General features: G+C 34.6%; 1 protein-coding gene across 8 annotated transcripts in view; it reads left to right on the top strand.

Moving 5' to 3' along the window:
• Positions 1-20,875, top strand: part of CSMD3 (CUB and Sushi multiple domains 3) — a 1,209,558-nt gene that overhangs the window by 932,697 nt on the left and 255,986 nt on the right. For all 8 annotated transcript variants that reach the window (XM_054656949.2, XM_016959787.4, XM_016959790.4 and 5 more), the window contains one exon: positions 6,990-7,184. In XM_054656949.2, coding sequence (XP_054512924.1) covers positions 6,990-7,184 — 195 coding nt within the window. The remainder of the gene's footprint in view (positions 1-6,989; positions 7,185-20,875) is intronic.

The raw sequence follows: 20,875 nt of genomic DNA, 5'->3' as shown, positions 1-20,875 counted from the left end.
TACTTAAAAGTATTTCAAACTATCAAAATAAAATTTAAATCTATAACTTATTATATTATAAATTTCTAATTTACTTGCATGATCAGATATGTATGATTCTGGTTCTTTGGCTTGTCATAGGATTTGTTTTGTGGTCTATTATATCGTTAATATTTATGTTCCTTGTGTACTAGGAGAGAAATTTGTATCATCTAATGAGTGCAAGTTTTTATATACATCCAATAAACTCCCTAATTATATTGTTAAATATTCATCTTCTCACCATTTTTTGACCTGCTCGGTCTAGCAATTATTGAAATTGTTGGGTAAAATCTACTATTCTTAATTTGCCATTTTTCTTAAAATCTTTACCACTTTGTTTATATATTATGAAAGCCTGCTTTCAGGTGCGTATAAGTTCCATTTTTTTCTGGTTTTTTGATACCTTGGATTTAGTATATTTATACTTATTAGCCTTTTTCTTTTATTTTTTGCTTCATATTTGTTTTGCTTTTTCTGTATTCCTAATTTCAAAATCTTCCACTTGCTACCTAATAATGTCAATATCTGATACTTCCTTGCTTATTTATTTTTAAGTTTACTTACCATGTGCATCCCCCTCACTCCAGTAGCCCCCTACACATATTCTAAAATACAAGTTTCTTAAGAGGAAAGCCTTTATATGTTCATTCACCACTATACACTAAGTGCCAAGAATAGTGCCTACACACAGTAATTATTCAGTTTGCTACTTGGTTGCTTTTGAGCATCGTAAAGAGGTGTTTTCTGTTTTAAAATCAAGTCATAATTCGAATATTAGAATAATAACATTCTTTAAATGTGAGAAACCTTGGAGCTGTATTCCTGCTCTAAATTTTATACATGAGAACTTGGTTTAGAAATAGCTACTTATACCTGCAAGCTGAAAGGCTTATACATATGACCTGTTTAAAAAAGAAAGAAAAGAAAGAAAGAAAGAAAGAAAGAAAGAAAGAAAGAAAGAAAGAAGGAAAGAAACCTTTTAACAAATCTGTAGAGATAAAGTGAGGTTCTACTGTAAATTAGTATTAATAAAACATTTCCAAATATCACTACGATAAAAGTTGCAGCAAGAGTATCTCACTAGCAATCCAATGGTAGATGGTACTAACTGATTATGGCTTTATTTCTCATGGAAATTGGTCATGACCTTATAATGCTTTCTCTAGGTAACACGCCATGTAGCCCTTACTAAAGCCTAGTAGTTAAGCAATTGAGATAAAACCTATTTGCCATTATCTCAGCTGAATATATGTCCCTCCCTATTTCCCCAGCTTGATCAATTTCAATGTTTTCATCATTTCCAAAAACTTAAGATTCATGCTGTCATAGATAAAGAACTACAAATGTAATTTTTTAAAAAAAGATGTTATTTACTATGCACTTACTCTACTCTAGATTCAATGATTAGACCTCATGAGTAGGTATGGGAAGGACAGAGATAATGCATGTATAAATGCAATAAAAACATTACAGAACAGCATTGTAAGTATTGCTATCCCCATTTTACAAAGCAAAAAATTGAAAATCGAATTGTTAAAATGATTTACACAAGACTACATAAGTTATTATTACATCAAGAATAAAGGCAAAGAAAAATATAAGTATAGGTAGAGAGAAATACATAATTATCCCATTAACTACATCCTTCTTCCCCACCCACTGTCTTCACCTATTATACCAGTACACATTTAGACACAATTCCACCAGGTCTTATGTTTATACTCCAGATGATATTTCTTTACAATAATGTTCTCGAGATCCAATCTCATTAATTTTCTACCTGGTCCTCAAACCCCCGCTGTTTATGGGAAAATCTCATTGCCCACTTCAGGGTCTTCAGGGTCTGTCTTATCAGCTTCCTTATTTCCTATTCTTATTTTGGTAAATGTTTCCTCTGTAATTGTCCAGTTTCTTAAGGGCTAACAATGCTTGTAATGATGTTTATAATGATCATTGTAAAACAAACATCTCATTATTTTCAATATAAAAATATGCACACCCAAATGAATGGACATATAAATTGAGGCCCTAGATAGTAAAAATATTTTTCTTTGTCTTTTGTAACATATATCACAAATGTTGACTTAAGCATGTTGGTTTCTATAGCACTTAAAAAGTAAAGTTATTAGTGGTCTTTTTCCTTTTTAAAATTTTTAATTTTTACAGGTTCATAGTAGGTATATATATATATATAGATATTTATGGAGTACATGAGATATTTTGATACAGGTGCACAATGTGTCATAATCATTATCAGGGTAAATGGGGTATCCATCACATCAAGCATTTATCATTTATTTATGTTACAAACATTCCAATTATACTCTTTTAGTTACTTTTAAATATACAGTAAATTATTGTTGACTGTAGTCACCCTGTTATGCTATCAAAGACTAGATCCCTATTCATTCTATCTAACTTTGTTTTCATACCATTAACTGTCCCCACTTCCCACCCCTTACTCTTCGCAGCCTCTGGTAAGCATCATTCTACTCTCTATCTCTACAAGTTCAATTGTTTCAATTTTTATCTCCCACAAATAAGTAAAAACACGAAAAGTTTTCCTTTTTTATTTTTAATTTTTGTGGGTACATAGTAGGTATATACATTTAGGGAGTATGTGAGATATTTTGATACAGGTATACAATGTGTAATAACTGACATGAGGGTAAACGGGGTTTCCATAATCTCAAGCATTTATCCTTTGTGTTACAAACAATCAAACTATACTCTTTTAGTTATTTTTAAATGTACAATTAAATTATTATTGACTATAGTTTCCCTGTTGTGCTATCAAATACTGGATCTTATTCATTCTTTTTAATTATTTTTTTGTACCAATTAACTATCCCCACTTTCCCCCAACACCTCTACTACCCTTCCCAGCCTCTGGTAACCATCCTTCTACCCTCTAACTCCATGAGTTCAATTGCTTTTAATTTTTAGCTCCTGCAAATAAGTAAGAAAATGCAAAATTTGTCGTTCTGTGCCTGACTTATTTTACTTAGGTCCTCCAGTTCCATCCATGTTGTTGCAAATATTTCATTCTTTTTTATGGCTGAATAGTACTTCATTGTATATATGTGCCACTTTTTTTTTTATGCATTTGTCTGTTGTGGACACTTTAGGTTGCTTCCAAATCTTGACTATTCTGAATAGTACTGCAATAAACGTGAGAGTGCAGATATCTCTTCGATATACTGATTTCTTTCTTTTGGATATATACTAGCAGTGGGATTGCTGGATCATATGGTAGTTCTACATTTAGTTTTTTGAGGAACCTCTATACTGTTGATACTGTTCTCCATAGTGGCTGTACTAATTTACATCCCCCTCAACTGTATATGAGGTTTGTCTTTTCTCCCCATTCTCACCAGCATTTGTTATTGCCTTTAATTAAAAATTAAGATGTGGCTGGACGTGGTGGCTCACGCCTATATTTCCAGCACTTTGGGAGGCCGAGGCGGGTGGATCATGAGGTCAGGAGATCGAGACCATCCTGGCTAACCTGGTGACACCCCGTCTCTACTAAAAATACAAAAAATTGGCCGGGCGTGGTGGCGGGCTCCTGTAGTCCCAGCTACTCGGGAGGCAGAGGCAGGAGAATGGTGTGAACCGGCGAGGCGGAGGTTGCAGTGAGCCGAGATCGCACCACTACACTCCAGCCTGGGCTACAAAAAAAATTAAGACGTAAGCTTTATTGTGTATGTTCACTTCTAGCTCTAATAAAACATATATAGTATAAACATATATACATATACATCTATTTATATTCAGCAGAAATAATTTTAAAAGAAAACTAAAATATTTTAGATGCAGCAGATCTAAAATATATCTTCTGATATATTTTATTTGGAGACTGTAAGGAGGCAAAATACTCTTTTACCTAGTATCTGTTCAGTAGGCAAATCACTATTAAGCAGAAAAAAATAATTATGCATAAAAATAATGCTAATAACTTGTCTGCCTCATAATTTTTATTCAGAAACTAAAATCACTTTCCAGCTACTGCCTAGACATTTATTTAAGTATTCTCCAGGTGTTTTCAAAATTTCCAGGTGTAATTGCTATGGCATATGTGGATATAAATAAAGGCAGTATTATTCATAGAAAGCTATTCACCAAGGATTTAAAGCAGTATGTAAACATAATAATAAGATAAGGGCATTCTCTCAAATTGAGGCTAGCAATGTAAAATTGTTGCGGAGGCATTATTTTTAAATTTGTCAAACATGTGTCCCTTTCCTCAAAAAACCGGATGCTTGCATTACAGTTTCACTGAGATTATATTGAAAACATTGGGGAAAACTTCAAAGAAGGAGAAAGCAAACTTTTCAAAAGATGAATATTAGGAGAATAGACTTGTCAACGAGATTAATCCTTTTAAACAGAAATTTAAATCCTTCCTCTACCCTCCAGGGACTTAGTTCAATTTTACGAAGCCCAGCTATAAATGCCAGGTTTCTGTTCTGTCTAAAAATTACATTGTGTTTTCCTGCTTGTTTAAGGGAAGGTACAATGTAAGGTTTTATTTTTTATAAATAAACAAATCAACGCTTGCATCACTAAATGCCCATTCTTAGTGACCAAATTAAGTAGTTACCCTGCTGGTTCTTTCGTAAAAAGAGTTGTGTGAATATTTTATGTGAAAGAAATATATTCCATGGTTTGGGACAAAATTTTTACAGAGCAGCTTGAGTATAATATATGGAGTGCAAATTTTGTGTAAGTGTATCCATGTGTGTGTGTATATGTGTGCTTGGGAGAAGATCAAGTCATTTAGCTCTGGTTTGAAACCCAGGAATCACATTTATCTATTTGCACATGTCCTCCTCCTCAACAGGTTTCCCATTGCCTTTTTACCTAATCTGTTCCTTATTCTCTCAATGCTCACTTTAGATACCACTTTTTAGTGAGGTTCCTGAATGCTTCTCTTTATACAGCATGCCAAAATCGCAAGTCTTTGTTTAATATAATTGCTTTCTTTAAGAGACTGTAATTTCCGTGAGTGCCAGAACATTTTCTGATTGTCCACTGCTACATTTCCAGAGTTAGCAGCGTAGTGAGCCTTTAAGTACTTGTAGAGAGAAAGAAAGAAAGAAAGAAAGAGGGGAGGGAGGGAGGGAAGGAAGGAAGGAAGGAAAGAAAGAAAGAAAGAAAGAAGGAAAGAAAGAAAGAAAGAAGGAAAGAAAGAAAGAAAGGAGAGAAAGAAACAAAAGAAAACAAAGAAAGAGAGAAAGAAAGAAAAGAAAAGAAAAGAGAAAGAAAATAGTAGGGTCGTGAACCCTTAAGTATTTGTAGAAAGAAAGAACGAAAGAAAGAAAGGAAGAAAGAAAGGAGAGAGAAAAAGAAAGAAAGAAAGTGAGAGAGAGAGGAAGGAAGGAAGGAAAGAAGGGAGGCAACCTTCATCATTTATCTGTTATTCTATTAAAATTATTTAAATGTGTGGTTCTACCATTTCCTCTTTAGTTGAATTGGGAGAAATTATATATAGTGTTCTTCTTAAAGCAAAGATTTCTCATTATTTCTTAAAAATGCTAAAGTACATTAAACCCCTTGCAAACTTTTATGAATGAAAGAAACATATTTTTACTGGTATAGTTAATTATATTTTGATATAAAAATATGTTTGTAGTAGCCAAACACCAAGATATCGTTGACTTACATTTCAAAGATTCCATGACTCATATTCAGAGATATACCCACTGTCTGATTTCTTATTAGCACAAAACAAATTCTGATGTGGAAAATCACTACATTTGTTATCCTGATTTATCGTAATGGCCTTTACGTTGTACATTTCTTTATTATTTCTTAAGTAATCAATAATTACAAAATGGAAATAATCTCAAGGCCTCATCCAGATCTGTTAACAACAAAGTGTTCTAGTACCTTTGCCATAAAATGAATGAGCTAATCTTTCCATTTCTCTACATATTTTCAAATTATTCTGTCAGTCTCTTTGTTCAATATCTGGGTACAATGAAAACAATTCCTCTGCTCTGAAAGGATTTTATTTTTTAATCTGTCTGTTACCTCTAGTTTTGAAAGTGTTTTGCATAGGGATAGAAAATCTGTCAAAAAATACTGGTTTGGGTTTTGCTATTTTACAGTGGGAGACCTATGATAAAAATGTGGAGAATGACTGGAGAAAATAGGGTAAGAAAAATGGTTGCAGGGCAGACAAATAGGGCCTTTTATTTTGCTGTAGGTGGTGAAATGAACTGAGCTCAACATAGGAAGAAAAACCGCTTCTAGGTTCAGTAACATGGCATTACTTGTGGGGAGATCTTTTAAATAAAGACGTTTTATAAGGGCTCCTTCTTTTTTTCCAAAGTAATTCATTTATAGTACCTACACATGGATTATTAGCACATAATATTTATAATAAATTCTAAAACCCTATGTTTGACTATATGCATTAGATACTAAATTTAATGAGAAGATCTATGAAGATCTTTAGAATTTATTTATTATCTTACTAATAAATATGCATTAGCAATTTGTCAGATATGCATAAGGGCTCCTTTGTACTTTGAGCCCCCCCAAAAAGACAGAAATGATGCTGCTGCTTTTCCTTCTGGGTTAGAAAAAGAAATGAACATGTCTTAAAGGTCCATAAAAAACAGTCAGCTGTCCCTTGGTATCCCTGGGTAACTGGTTCCAAAACTTCTGATACTAACATTCATAGATGTGAATATATAACTTATATACATCCTCCCACATACATTAAATCATTTCTAGATTACTAATAATACAGGATATGATGTAAATGCTAGGTAAACGGTTGTTATACTGTGTTATTTAGGGAGTAATGACAAAAAAAGTCTGTATATATTCAGTACAGATAGTTTTTTCCAAATATTTTCAATCTGCAGTTGGCTGAATCCACAGATGCAGAACCCATGTATTACAGAGTGCCAACTGTATTTTAAAGCAATTAATGTTATACTAACACTGTTTTACAGCAAAACTCCGAGAGTCCTGCTTTGATCCAGGCAATATAATGAATGGCACCAGACTTGGAATGGATTATAAATTAGGGTCAACAGTCACCTATTACTGTGATGCTGGTTATGTTCTTCAAGGTTATTCAACACTCACCTGTATCATGGGAGATGATGGAAGACCTGGATGGAATAGAGCCTTGCCAAGTTGTCATGGTAAGAAACATATTTTTTGGCTGAATTTTCATGATTAGAAAAAATCAAAAAATATTTAAAGACATTTCTGTGTTTCAGAACATCAACTATTCCACATACAATCTACAAGTGTCGTACTGGCAATGCAGAGATTTTATCAAACATTTTAAAGTTGAATTCAATAAAGACCTGGTTTTGGAAAAGTGCTTATATTCCCAGGTGTCTCTAAAGCAATATGTGTACTATAATAGGCAAACTTTCTGAGAACTGGGTTACTGCCTGTTATGCTAATTTTTGTGCCTTCAGGACTTGCACCTGAAAATGTTAGGTGCTCAGAAAATATTGGCTGAGTACATGAGGAACAAACACACTGAAACTAACATTTCAACACAAGTAGATAAATTTAATAATTTAAATATTATTAAGAACTGGTGATAAATCTTTATCTGTAATAAGGATAAAGAAGAATATGTATTTCTTCTAGGAATTAGGTTGTCTAGAAGGAGATATAATACTGCATATTTAAAAATCATATACTTGTATATAACTCTCTCTATATAAGAATGGAGATACAGTAAGAAAGGAAAAACAGAGAAACAGTGATATCATTGCTTAGGGTTACTAGAGACTCCCTAATCCATTGAATGATCCTAGTGCATTGTACAAAAATTAACACAGAAGTGATATCATCTAGGACAGATTTCCCCAACTATAGGTCACCAACAGTGAATCATAAAATCAATTCATTGGGTTGTGACCAGCATTTTTATAATAGACATAGAAGTTAATCAAATAAAATTAAATTAAAAGTTAATAAAAATAATAGGAAAAAAGTATACTTTAAGGAACATAGAGAGAGTACTTTTTTTCTTTGTTTTTGAGGTGGAGTCTGGCTCTGCTGCTCAGGCTGGAGTGCAGTGGCGTGATCTGGGCTCACTGCAACTCCACCTCCTGCAGTCAAGTGATTCTCCTGCCCCAGACTCCCTAATGACTGGGATTACAGGTGCACACCACCACACCCAGATAATTTTTGTATTTTTAGTAGAGTTTTCACAATGTTGCTCAGGCTGGTCTCAAACTCCTGGCCTCAAGAAATCCGTCCACCTCCACTTTCTAAAGTGCTGGGATTACAGGAGTGAGCCACTGCACCCGGCCGAGAATACATATTACTTTTGGAACTTTTCTCTGTTATATATAAAGAAATAAATAAAATACAATAAATATACCTCTGTGTATATATTTACCTGCATGCATTCAAGTGTTTGTTTGAATTGGGCTATGATATAAATTGCATTTTTTACTATTAATTTCAGTGAAAATAAATGACAATTTTTGATATCCAATACACATGGTAATTTTTCCTAGTTGTAGAATGTATTCACTTATAAGAATTACATGTGCCCAATTTCTGACTTACCCCTCTCTGGGTTTATTTTGTCTCATCTATGAAATAGAGATAATTAACATTTTTTACTTCAAAATATTGTTATAAGAAACAAAGAAATGGTAGACATCTTCTGATTGGTCCATCATTACCAGAACAGCTGGTTAATTTTTGACTTGCATTTATGGTTCATCTATCAGAAGGCAAAAGGAATAAATAGAGTAATAACTACTCTGGGATTAATTGTTCCAAAGAGAGAAAAAGTGATTGATGGCATGGAAGTTTATAGGAAATTTAAGAGAAAGGGTCACTGTATCATATTAGAATTTAGAACCATATAAATTAGTATTATGTAATTTAGAATTAGAAAAATCTAATTTAGCTAGAAAAAAATATTAAACATAGAAAATAACTTTTCAAATTTTACTGTCAATGATCATTTGGAAACTATAGAAAATTTCTGAAAAATTTCCAGGAGCCAGATTCAAAATAACTAAAAGTCATGATGCAGAAATATCAAAGGACACAAAAAACTATAGATTATTAAGATAGATGTTAATCACAGGGATAAATGATTAAGTAGATGCTTTCAATGACAGGTGAAAAAGTCAGGAACACTAGACTAAAGCATGCTTTCACTAAGAATATGCCCACCTAATATAATCATATTCCTTTCCAATAGGTCATAGACATATCAGTTTCAACATGAAATGTGCCATAATATTTTTTTAAAAATCCTTTTGAGCCAAAACCATTTTATAGGATCAATTATGGCCCAATTAAGTATACTTAATGTTGGTTGAATAGTTCATATCTACAGACAGTTTAGAGCATACAGCAGACCTGAATTCAAATAGATGTCTTCTGACACCTGTGACCTAAGGCAAGCTGAGTCTTGACTTTTAAATCTCTAAAACTATATTAATAGTTATTAATTCAGTAAGTTATTGTGAAGATTCAATTAGTAAACACAACACATATAGAGAATCTAGTAAAGTTTCTGACAAAAGTTGGAATATAAATATATGGGAGTTGTGATTTCCAACGCAGTGTTCCAAGAGAAGCAAAGTGCTGATAAACATGCATCACATCTTGCATCAGGTGTTATGTTTTGGTTAACTAGTATACTTCTGTCATTTTAATATTAATTAAAAATAATTTATCTATATTATGATGTGAATACACACATTCATTCACTCCTGAAAAACAGGTGTTGAGTATTTAAAAATTTCCCTAAGAGATAATTTTTACCATCAGTTAAGTATCATTAGACTTTTAATCAAAATGGACATGATATTATGGAAATCAAATAAAATTTATTCAATGAATTCTTTAAGCTAATAGAAAAAAAGTTCAAGATAAGTTTATGATTGCAACCAATAATTTCTCGTATAGTTGGGGAAAAAATCCTGTTTTAGAGCTAGATATCTTTAATACTAAACAATGACTTTTTAAAAAAAGTCTGAGTTTCTGCGTGACTTTTCAATTTATTTAGTATATCTAATCATAAGATATTGTGTAATTTGCAAGGTTGTTGAGAAAATCATATTAAATAACTTATTTTAAACATTGGTCTGTGGCTGTCACTGTCACACAATAAGGAGAATTTGATATATTTTTGTTTCTTAATCAATGTCACATATCAAATTATTTTTCTTCAGCACTTATACACAGGACTGGCTGACTTTCAGATGTAATAACTTAATATCTTTTTTATTTTTTCAGACAGGGTCTCACTCTGTCACCCATGCTGGAGTGTAGTGGTGCAATTGTGGCTTACTGCAGTCTGTACTTCCCAGGTTCAAGCAGTTCTCTCACCTCAGCCTCTCAGGTATCTGGGACTACAGGCATGTGCCACTACACCCAGCTAATTTTTTATTTTTATTTTTTTGCAGAGACAGTGTCTCACTATGTTACCCAGGCTGGTCTCGAACTACTGGCCTCAAGTGATCCTCCCGCCTTGGCCTCCCACAATGCTGGGATTACAGGCATGAGCCACCACACCTGGCCTAACTTAATACTTAAAAGTCAAATTTAGTATTTAAAGTATGTGTAATAAGCCAGAGGGTTCATTGTTCGTAAAAACAAATTATTTTTTTATTTTTTTAAGATAATTTTTTTATTTTTGTCTGAGACATGCATATGATAACTAAGAAAATAATTAAAAAGTAGCTCATATTTAAAGCAATGGTCATCTGCCTTATCCCTCTCTATCCTCTTATTGGTCAGAAGCTGAAGATTCTAATTTCTAGTTCTGATTGCTATGATGGCCCCTCCCAAAACTCCATATAACATAGGAAGATCTGTTTCTTTATTTACCAATTCTAGATAATAATATCTTATTATTCCCTGATACAAAAGATGATGTAACAGACACAATCCCTCTCTTAAATGTTTCAGAGTTATATTATTTGGGGTTATTCTAGTGATTGCTTTTGCTATACATTAATATGTGTATGCCTCTATTTCTAATTTTATCAATGTTTGAGAATTAGGTGACTGGCCCTTTGCTGCTTTTCAGCCGAGGTCCCATCCCACAGTAGGTATCCTGACTAAAATCTCTGATGAAACTGTGACTGACTGGTAGGCATTGCTTTTGAGTGCATACGTAGGAAGTTAACTGTGATTCCTAGCAGTGAAAATAAGCAAAACTTTTTCTTTATTTATTCTTTATTTTTTTAGTGTAGAAGCAAATACCAACATGATCATATTCTGCAGACTCTTAGAACACAACTACATTTCGCTTTTTCTTATAATGTTGCCTTAGTCGCACCCTAGAAGAGCATAAGCTCCATGCAGTCATAGGCTATAATATCGTGTTTAGCGTGTAACACCTTAATTTATATAAATAGGCTCTTGTTAAATATCTGTGAACTCAAACTGAACCATATCAATTTATAAAGTTTGTCTATTTTAGAAGATAGATTTTTATCATGATTTAGGATTAAGTGTATATTTTAAATCTGAAGAAAATGTTTTTAAGAGCTTAAGTTGGACGCTGGGAGATTATATTTGTCAGAAGTAAATCCAGAATGATTGCATCCTGTGGTAAGTCCTGTTCAGTGATGAGAAACTTTGCAGTTTATCTGATGATATTGTCATATATATTAAATAATAGCAGAACAGCATATCTGTGCCTACAATTCCTTTTGTGATTAAAAAATTTGTTTAGAAAATAATTTCTTCCCTGTTTATTTTTCTTACTTTAAAAAGTATCTTTTAAAACTCTGTAGTAATTTAGTTATATACAATCATACTGAATTAAAGTAGAAGTCATATATCATTCTTATCCATAATCTCACTCAATATTAGGTAAAGGTAATAAAACAAAAATAGTGACAGATTCCAGATTTTCCCCTTGATATTATTTGCTTGATTTATCTGACCTAATCATGTTGCCTTGACTTATTTTATCTAATGGCGCAGGTCTAACCTTATCCAGAGCATCTGCCGTCTCTTACCTCTTTTCCTCTTTCCTAACTAGTTTTTCTCCTTCCTTTGTTCTCCATATAGTATCTTCCAAACACAATACAGTGATCTTTAGAGCATAATTCAGATTATATCATATTTACTCAAAATCCACCAATGGCTTCCCAAATCAGAATAAATGCCAAAGATCTTATAATCCAAAGTTCTACTTCATCTGCTCATACACACCCTGACCTCTTTATTGTTTCCTCCCTCTGCTACATTCTTTGAGTGACACCAGGCTCCTTGATATTTCCTCAAAGCACTGATCAGACTTCTGCCCCACATCTTTTGCACATGCTGTTCTTTCAGCCTGGATTATTTTTACCCCAGCTCTCTGGCTGGCTAGCTCTCTTGTTTTCTTCAGGCATCTAATCTCTTGTCTTCTTACTAGAAGAAAATTCCTATTTACCCTCCCCATGCTCCTCAGAGCTCCCAGGACAGAATCAATATCTATTCTAAAATTGCAACTCTATATCCTGAATAAAGATTTATTTGATGTATGTAAAGCCCAAAGTACTTTCAGGACCTCATAACTTTCAAATGTAAATCATTAAACTAGAGAGTACTGACCACCGTACAAATGAAATATTCTTAATCTTTTCCATTGTTACAACATACAGTGAGCATCCAATTAATAGGCAGTTATAATATATGACCCTAAGAATAAACATATTTAGACTGTTAATGAACTACTAGCTCACCAATTATTCCAAAGAAAAGATTATATCATTTGTTGATTCCTTTTAGTCAGGTGTTAAAAGTACCATTATGCCTGGTCCTGCATTTAAAATTGGCGATAACAACATGAATTCAACCTTGTCCTTGCCCTTAGAGAGTTTATAATCTGATGAGATACAGACAGGTAAAGTCCATTGCTAGAAATAAAAACAGTACTGTGAGCACAGCATGGATATACATCTGATCTTGCTGTGAAGAGAGATCAGGGAGGCTTCCTTATGAAAGTGATATGTAAACAGAATTTTAAAAGTATAAGTAAGAAGAAACTAGGTGAGCCACAGGAAATAAAGAGATTATGTGTTTCACAACTAGGGTTCAGCATATGTAAACATGTAGAAGTAAAGAGCAAATAGGAAATGCTGGTGGAATTTCAAGTAATTCAGTAGAACAAGAGCATAAGGAGTAGGATTGTTGACAGATGACAGCTTACCTGTATCAAGCTGGTAATAATAATATTACATATTATTTTGTGTTTCACCATAATGCCATGAAGTAGAGACTATTAATATTCTCATTTTATAGATGAGGAAACCAAGACACACAGAGAGGTTCATCCACTAGTTCAAAGTCACACATGCTTAGCAGTCTTCTTATGAAGCCATGATCTTAATCACTGCCCTATAGGTAGACTGGTTAATTCTGCAAAGGACTTTGTATTGACCTTTTTATATCTCCAGAACCAAAGAGTGCCTGGAATATTTTAATTGGTTTAATGTTTTACAAATGATGTATGGCACTAAGAATAAGTGGTGAGATTGAAATCTTCCTCCAGGCTAAGTATGAGAATTAAGAGAATGTAAATTCCTACAAAAAAAAAACCTGATAGAATTTTTCATCTTAAATGCATTTTTTGTATTTCATCTGAAATACAACTCTGGACAGTATACAAAGGCCTATATAGATATACTTAGCCAGAGCTAGCTCTGTTCTTTTCAATACCTTTGTTTCACATATGCTGATATAAGATATGGATTATGCAAAAAAAAAAAAAAAAGATTTAAGTAACTCAATCACTGATGACCTCTAAGGTCTGTCAAAAGTGCCTAAACACAAATATGTTAAGATTAGACATCCAGCAGTCTTCCGGCACCATTCTCTGTTCAACTTCCAAGTATATGTGGAATGATACAAGCTTTTAAAAGAAGAGCCCTCTTACCCTGTTAATTAAAGAGAAAGCTTTGAAACAAACCAAAAAATAAGAAGTCAATTTTATAATTACAGCTTTCCAACTTTAAAGTCATCTCTAATTGGTAACCTCAAATGCCTTACTTTTAATGAAATCATATTGTTTGGGTATATATAATTCAGAAATAAATAACTACACTTTTATTTCAGATATTTTGTTTAAATGGCATGACTTGTCTTGTGCTAAGATCCTTATGTCAAATGTCCTTGAGGTTTACAAAATTTTTGGTGGGTGTGAAATAAGTCTAGAGTCTCATTCCATTATCAATGCATATAGAGATTATCTAATCTAATATACTGAGCCATTGGCATTTGAAATCATTTAAATATGTAATATAATTAAAGCATGCAGACAAAAGATTCATAAAACAAATGCTTAGTGGTAAATTATGTCTGTGTATCATCAAATATCTGCTTTTCATCAGCAGCACACAGGAATTTTGTTCACGGATAAAACACACAGATTATGTGTTGGAAAGGTTTTCAATAGAGAAGCGTAATGTATTTTAATGTATTTTGCATTGCATTGGGATAAAACCAAAGCATATTTTGTTTTCATACGATAGGGGAAAATTATTATTTAAATGGAAACCAGAAGAGATGCTAATGTTAGTGAGCACTTGCTATTTTTCTGACAGTCTTACATACACTCTGTCTCCAGTTGGCCTCCTGGATGCTAGTCTAGAGAATCATTAACATTGTTATAAACAAATCCCTGCTGCTATGGATTTTGGAGCATACTATGTGGAGTAGCCAATGTAAGAAGTAATTTGCAAATCAATGCCTATAATTCAGAGTATACAGGTTGAGAATCCCTAATCCACAATGCTTGGACTGGAGTTTTTCCGATTTCAGATTTTTTTCGGATATTGGAATATTTGCATTTATACTTACCAGTTGAACACCCCTAATCTGAAAATCCCAAATCCAAAATGCTCCAATGAGCATTTCCTTTGAACATGAACTTTGAATATCATGTTGGTGCTCAAAAATTTCAGATTTTGGAGCATTTTGGATTTTGCGTTTTGAATTAGGGATGCTCAACCTGCATTTTATTGTTACCATTGACTTGGGGTTCATATTTAAACCATATCTCCAGATGGACAGTCATATGGATTCTCATTGTACGAAGATGTGCCCCATTCTCAACTACCATGTAGTCTACATTTAGGTGAGACCTCAAATGTACCTTCCTGGTGTATTGTCAGTTTTACTGGACCGTGTGTGTGTGTGTGTGTGTGTGTGTGTGTGTTGAATCAACTTAGTAATTATCTTCTTACAAGTGAAGAAAATAAAGTATATAACAGTAACTGTTAGTAGTCATGGCAAGATTCAAATGGCATTAAGGTAATAGTAACATTACCTTATACACCATTTTGAGGTATCTGAAATGATTATAATGCAGTATAAAAAATCTATAATTTCTACTGGTGACAAAGTCCCAGTTAACTTTTACTATTCATGTGCTTTGTTGCCTACATTTGTAATTAAGAGAAATGCTAAAATTCAGTTAGAAAAAAATTCGGTTAAAGTCTAGAGAAAATATAGACATTTTTCTTCTTCATCTAAATTTCTGGAAGAAGGAAAGGAGCTCCTGAATATAACGGAAAGGAGAAGATGGGTCACGTTCTCTTCTTTAGAAGTCTGAGGTGGAATAACAGCCAATGCTACTAGTAGTCTTATTTCACCCCAGGCTTCTAGAAGATAAAGAGTTAAAGAAAAATAGAGGACCACATCCACCTTGACCTTCAACAGCCAGGCAGTGACCTCAACCATTGAGAAACAGCTGAATTGACGTTATGGCTTCCTCTTCTTTGGGATGGAGTACTCTGCTCTTGATCCTTAGAGAAAAATTAAGAGAAGAAAATACAAGCCATGAACTTCTCCTAGAGAGTGACAGTGCTCAAAGTAGGATCACTTAAAGGCATTCCTACCTCTGTCAAGGGAGCAGTTTGGCAAACTACTAAGAAAGTTTCTTCTGCTATTACCTCTAAGCTTTGTATCCTCCTGAGATTGATGAAGTTAGTTCATTTTCCTAAGGCCTTACAAAAGCCTCATTGTATTGCCAGCAGAAGATTCTGGAGTAGATCAGGGCAGTTCCCTAATTCGTTTTCCTAAACCCACACTACATACCAGATCTAACAGACACTTCCTGTTCCAGTTCAAGTTTGTATTTCCCTCTGTCCTAAGGCTACTCAGTCAGTAAAGACTGAAGCTGGAATTTAAACCTAAACCTTTCTCTTATTTTTCTTTTTTTTTTCGAGGTGGAGTCTCACTCTGTTGCCTAGGTTGGAGCGCAGTGGCGCAAGCTCGGCTCACTGCAACCTCTGCCTCCTGGGTTCAAGCAATTCTCTTGCCTCAGCCTCCTGAGTAGCTAGGATTATAGGCATCTGCCACCATGCCTGACTAATTTTTTTGTATTTTTAGTAGAGATGGAGTTCGGCCATGTTGGCCAGTCTGGTCTCGAACTCCTGACCTCAAGTGATCCACTGGACTCTGCCTCCCAGAGCTCTAGGATTGTGGGCGTGAGCCACCGCGCCCAGCCTAAACCTAAACCTGATTCCAATGTGCTAAGTTTTATGTTGTACTCTACCATGCTATCCTAAACGGAAGGATTTTTTAAATCTATGAGTTTTATACTCCATGTATTTAGTCAATAGCAAGATATTAATAATTTACATTTTGTCATTTTTCCTAATACAGCATATATTTATTGGAAACCTATTATAAAAACAGGTACTATGCTAGGCCCCAGAGATACAAATAGTATGCAGAAAAGACATGGAAACTTTGATTTGACAGATCTTATAGACTAGAGATAGATATAGACATTAATCAAATAGCCATACAAAATAAATACAGAATTACAAACTGCATTTACTGTCCTAAAAGTAATTGGTGAAGTACTATATAATGGTGGTTTCTGAAAAAGTCTGGAAATTAGAGAAAACATTCCCAAGAAAGCAACATTTTTGAGGCAATTTGGTAGAAGTTAACAAATTATTAAAGAGTGTTTTTCCCTTTAAAGTCATTTTAAACTAATATATTAGTTGCTTTAAGTAATCTCTTTAAATAGTAAAAGGTTTTCATCATTAAAAAGCAGTAAGACATCAACTATGTGATAAAAAGGTATTTTAGTTTCAAAAACTGCCAATAATTCAGATCTTTTAAGAAATTATCTTCCCATACAGTTTCCTAAAAAGTTAGCTGTTTCCAGGAACTTGGGGGTAGTGACAACAGCGTGTGACTACTAATGGGTACTGAAATTATTTCAGGAGTGGAGGAAATGTTCTAAAATTAGAAAATGGTGTTAGTTTTAAAACTCATGAATATGCTAAAAAGCATTCAATTGTACACTTTAAAACAGTGAATTTTATGTATGTAAATTATATCCCAATTTTTTAATTGGGGTACAAAATGAGTCACATAGTATCATACATTAACTGTCTGTGCCCTCCAAAACTATTACTAGTAGTAGAATTTGTATGTGGTAACATGGAAGATCTATTCAAGCATATAGCTATTCATATGACTTTGTCATAGAATGACTCTTTCTGTAGGATCACACTCTCTGATGGAGAAAACAGCTCACAGAGCACTGAGGGATGAAGGTGATGGCTTCCTAGCCAGGGAAATCTAATGAATGAATCCAGGCAATCAGTGAGATGACAGATGTAGAAGCTTATATCCTAAGATGACTTATTGAGTCATTAAAATGGTTTATAAGCCACTGGTTACCACACTGATATGGATTTTTTTTTTTTTAGTATTAAAAAGAAGTGTGAAATTTAAACAAAGTCAATTCACATGTAATGGAGCATTATTGGAGGCTTATCATTTAAGGCAGTTAAACAAAATGAATTATGTGTTGTTATAGGGGAGACATAAAAAGACATGAAGGGAATGGCTGGATAGTTAGGTATTTTTACTAAGATCAAATTTTTGAACAAAAGAAACAAACAATAGTAATTTTAATTTTAAAGTCAATACTGGTAATAGTAGCTGTCTGAATTCAAATTCATATCACAGACTTTAAGGGTTAGGAAAGGCTTCTCTTAAAAAATGCTCCATGAGAGATATAGCTTTCAAACATATTCTATACTAGGATTTATGATTTGTGACATTCAATCAGGCTATATAAATGCATAAGTAATTTACTAGAAATATACTAGCAGTTTTGTAAGGTACAGCAGTTCTTTCAAACTGAAAGAGTCACAGGCCACATCTAGTAAATTATTGATTTAATATATCACATTGCTCTTTTGTGACCTGCAAGAAGCCATCACTTTTTAAAGTACCTAACTTGCTTTCTGTGAATAATTTATACATTATATAATAATTTTCATTACAGAGTATATTTGATAATAAATTATGCATTACACAAGTGAAGAGACAGATGTGAAATTGCAAGTAGCTTAAGGCTATGTTGCCTGTATTATAAGGTCTCTAAGATATCTGAACATTCAAGTAGCATTTTCCCCACATAAATGTTTAGAAATTTCTTCTAATTCACTCAGTGATAAGTTTCTTCTTTTCTTCTTCTGCTCCTCCTCCTCCTTCTTCTTTTCTTCTTCTATTCTTCTTCTGTCTTGCTCCTTCATCTCTCATACATACCCCTGCTCAAAGTGGTATTTTCAGTGGATGATTGGATACCTTAAAACCTGGTTGTGGTGTGATGGTCTGATTTCTCCAGAAATATCACATCTGTCTACTGTATCATTGCATACATAATTCATGGGTAAAACAAGAATATATGTAATATAGTTGGATCATGGACACATTTTACTTATACAAATCAAATTAAACAAATTCAGCCAAAAGATAATTTTTTTAAATTAAACAAATAGGAGAATAAAAAACAAGAAAAATAAGAAACTGTGTGAATAAAACTTCACTTACTAAATAAGCATATTCCTTAGACTGATAAGATATTAGCATGTGTATTTGTCTGTTTGCATTACTATAAAGGAGTACCTGAAACTGGGTAATTTAGGAAGAAAAGAGGTTTAATTGGCTCACATTCTGCAGGCTGTACAGGAAATGTGGTCTGCCATGCTTCTAGTGAGGGTCTCAGAAGGCTTCCAATCATGGTGGAAGGTGAAGGGGGATTAGACACATCACATGGCAAGAGAGGAAGCGAGAGAGAGAGGGGGAAGGTGCTACATGGTTAAACAACCATATCTTGGGAGAACTCACTTACTATCGCAAGGATAGCACCAAGCCATTCATGAGGGATTTGCCCCCATGACCCGAACACCTCCTACCTGGCCCCACCTCCAATATTGAGGATTACATTCCAACATGAGATTTGAAGTGGACAAACCTCCAAACACTATCATTCTGCCCCTGGCCCCTCATATCTTGTATCCTTCTCACATTGAAAAATACAATCATCCCCTGCTAATAGTTCTCAAAAGTCTTAAATCATTCCAGCATGAAATCCAAAGTCATAAGTTCCATCTGAGACTCATGCACTTCCACCCATCAGCCTATAAAATCAAAACAAGTTATTTACTCCCAAGATACAATAGTAGTGCAGGCATTGGGTAAACATTCCCATTCCAAAAGTGATAAATTGGCCCAAAGAAAGGGTCAATATTCTCCACACAAGTCTGAAACCCAACAGAGCAATCATTAAATCTTAAAGTTCCAAAATAATCTTCTTTCACTTCATGTCCCACATTCTTGTGTGAGGGGTGGACTCCCAAGGCCTTGGGCAGCCCCGCCTCTATGGCTTTGCAGGGTGCAGCCCATGTGGCTGCTCTGAAAGGTTTGAGTTGAGTGCTTGCAGCTTTTCCAGGCAGAAGTGCAAGCTGCTAGTGCCTCTGCCATTATAGGGTCTGGAGGGTGGTGGCCTACTTCCCACAACTCCATAAGGTAGTGCCTTGGTGGGGACTTTGTGTGGGTTCTACAATCCCACATTTCCCCTTGGCATTGCACTAGTAGAGTTTCTCTGTGGGGCTCCAACCCTATAGCAGGCTTCTGCCTGGGCACCCAGGATTTTCTATACATTCTCTGACATTTAGGCAGAAGTTGACAAGCGTCCTTCACTCTTGCATTATGAGCATCTGCAGACCTAACACCATGTGAAAACTGCCAAGAATTATGGCTTGCACTTTACAGAGCTGTGGCCTGAGCTGTACCTGGACCCCTTTGAGCCAAGGCTGAAGCCAGAGTGGCTAGGATGCAGGGAGCAGCCTCCCAAGGCAGGCAGCAGGGCCATGGGCCTGGTACAGGAAACCATTATTTTTTCCTAAGCCTCTGGGCCTGTGATGATAGAGGCTGCCTGAAAGATCTCTGAAATACCTTCAAAGCCTTTTCCCCATTGTCTTGGATATTAGCACTTGGCTCCCTTTTACTCATTCTAATTTCTCTAGCAAGTGATTGCTCCACAAGCCTGCTTGTATCCCACTCCTGAAAATGCGTTTTTTCTTTCCTGCCACATGGCTTGGCTGTGAATTTTTCAAACGTTTACACTCTACTTCCCTTCTAAATATAAGCTCCAACTTTAAGTCATGTCTTTGCTCCTGTAGCTAACTATAGTGATGTACGATATTTTCTTCTCCAACACTTTGAAAGCCGTGAATCTCTGGCCAGCGACACCCCACCTGGGCCTCACTGGGCCACGCTGATGTGTCCCAGCTTGCCTTTGTTATAGTTTGTACTCGCAGTTGGTAGTTCCCTAGCTCTTGTACTGAACCCAAGAAGGAGGATATTCTGGACATTGAAGGGTGAGGAGGGTGAAGACGAATTTTATTGAGCAACAGAACAGCTCTCAGTGGAGAGGGGATGCAGGAGGTAGTACCCCAATCTCACAGTCGGGCAGTTCTCTCCTCTTTGCATAGCTGGGTCTGGGGCTTTTTATGGCCTCAGCATAGGGGAGGGGCAGGCTGTAGGTACTATTGGAAAAGGCAGCATTCGATTGGGTAAAAGA

The sequence above is a fragment of the Pan troglodytes genome, chromosome 7, assembly GCF_028858775.2.
Source record: "Pan troglodytes isolate AG18354 chromosome 7, NHGRI_mPanTro3-v2.0_pri, whole genome shotgun sequence".
NCBI lineage: Eukaryota > Metazoa > Chordata > Mammalia > Primates > Hominidae > Pan > Pan troglodytes.
The sequence above is the reverse complement of the archived record's forward strand: the minus strand, read 5'-3'. Positions and strand labels throughout refer to the sequence as shown.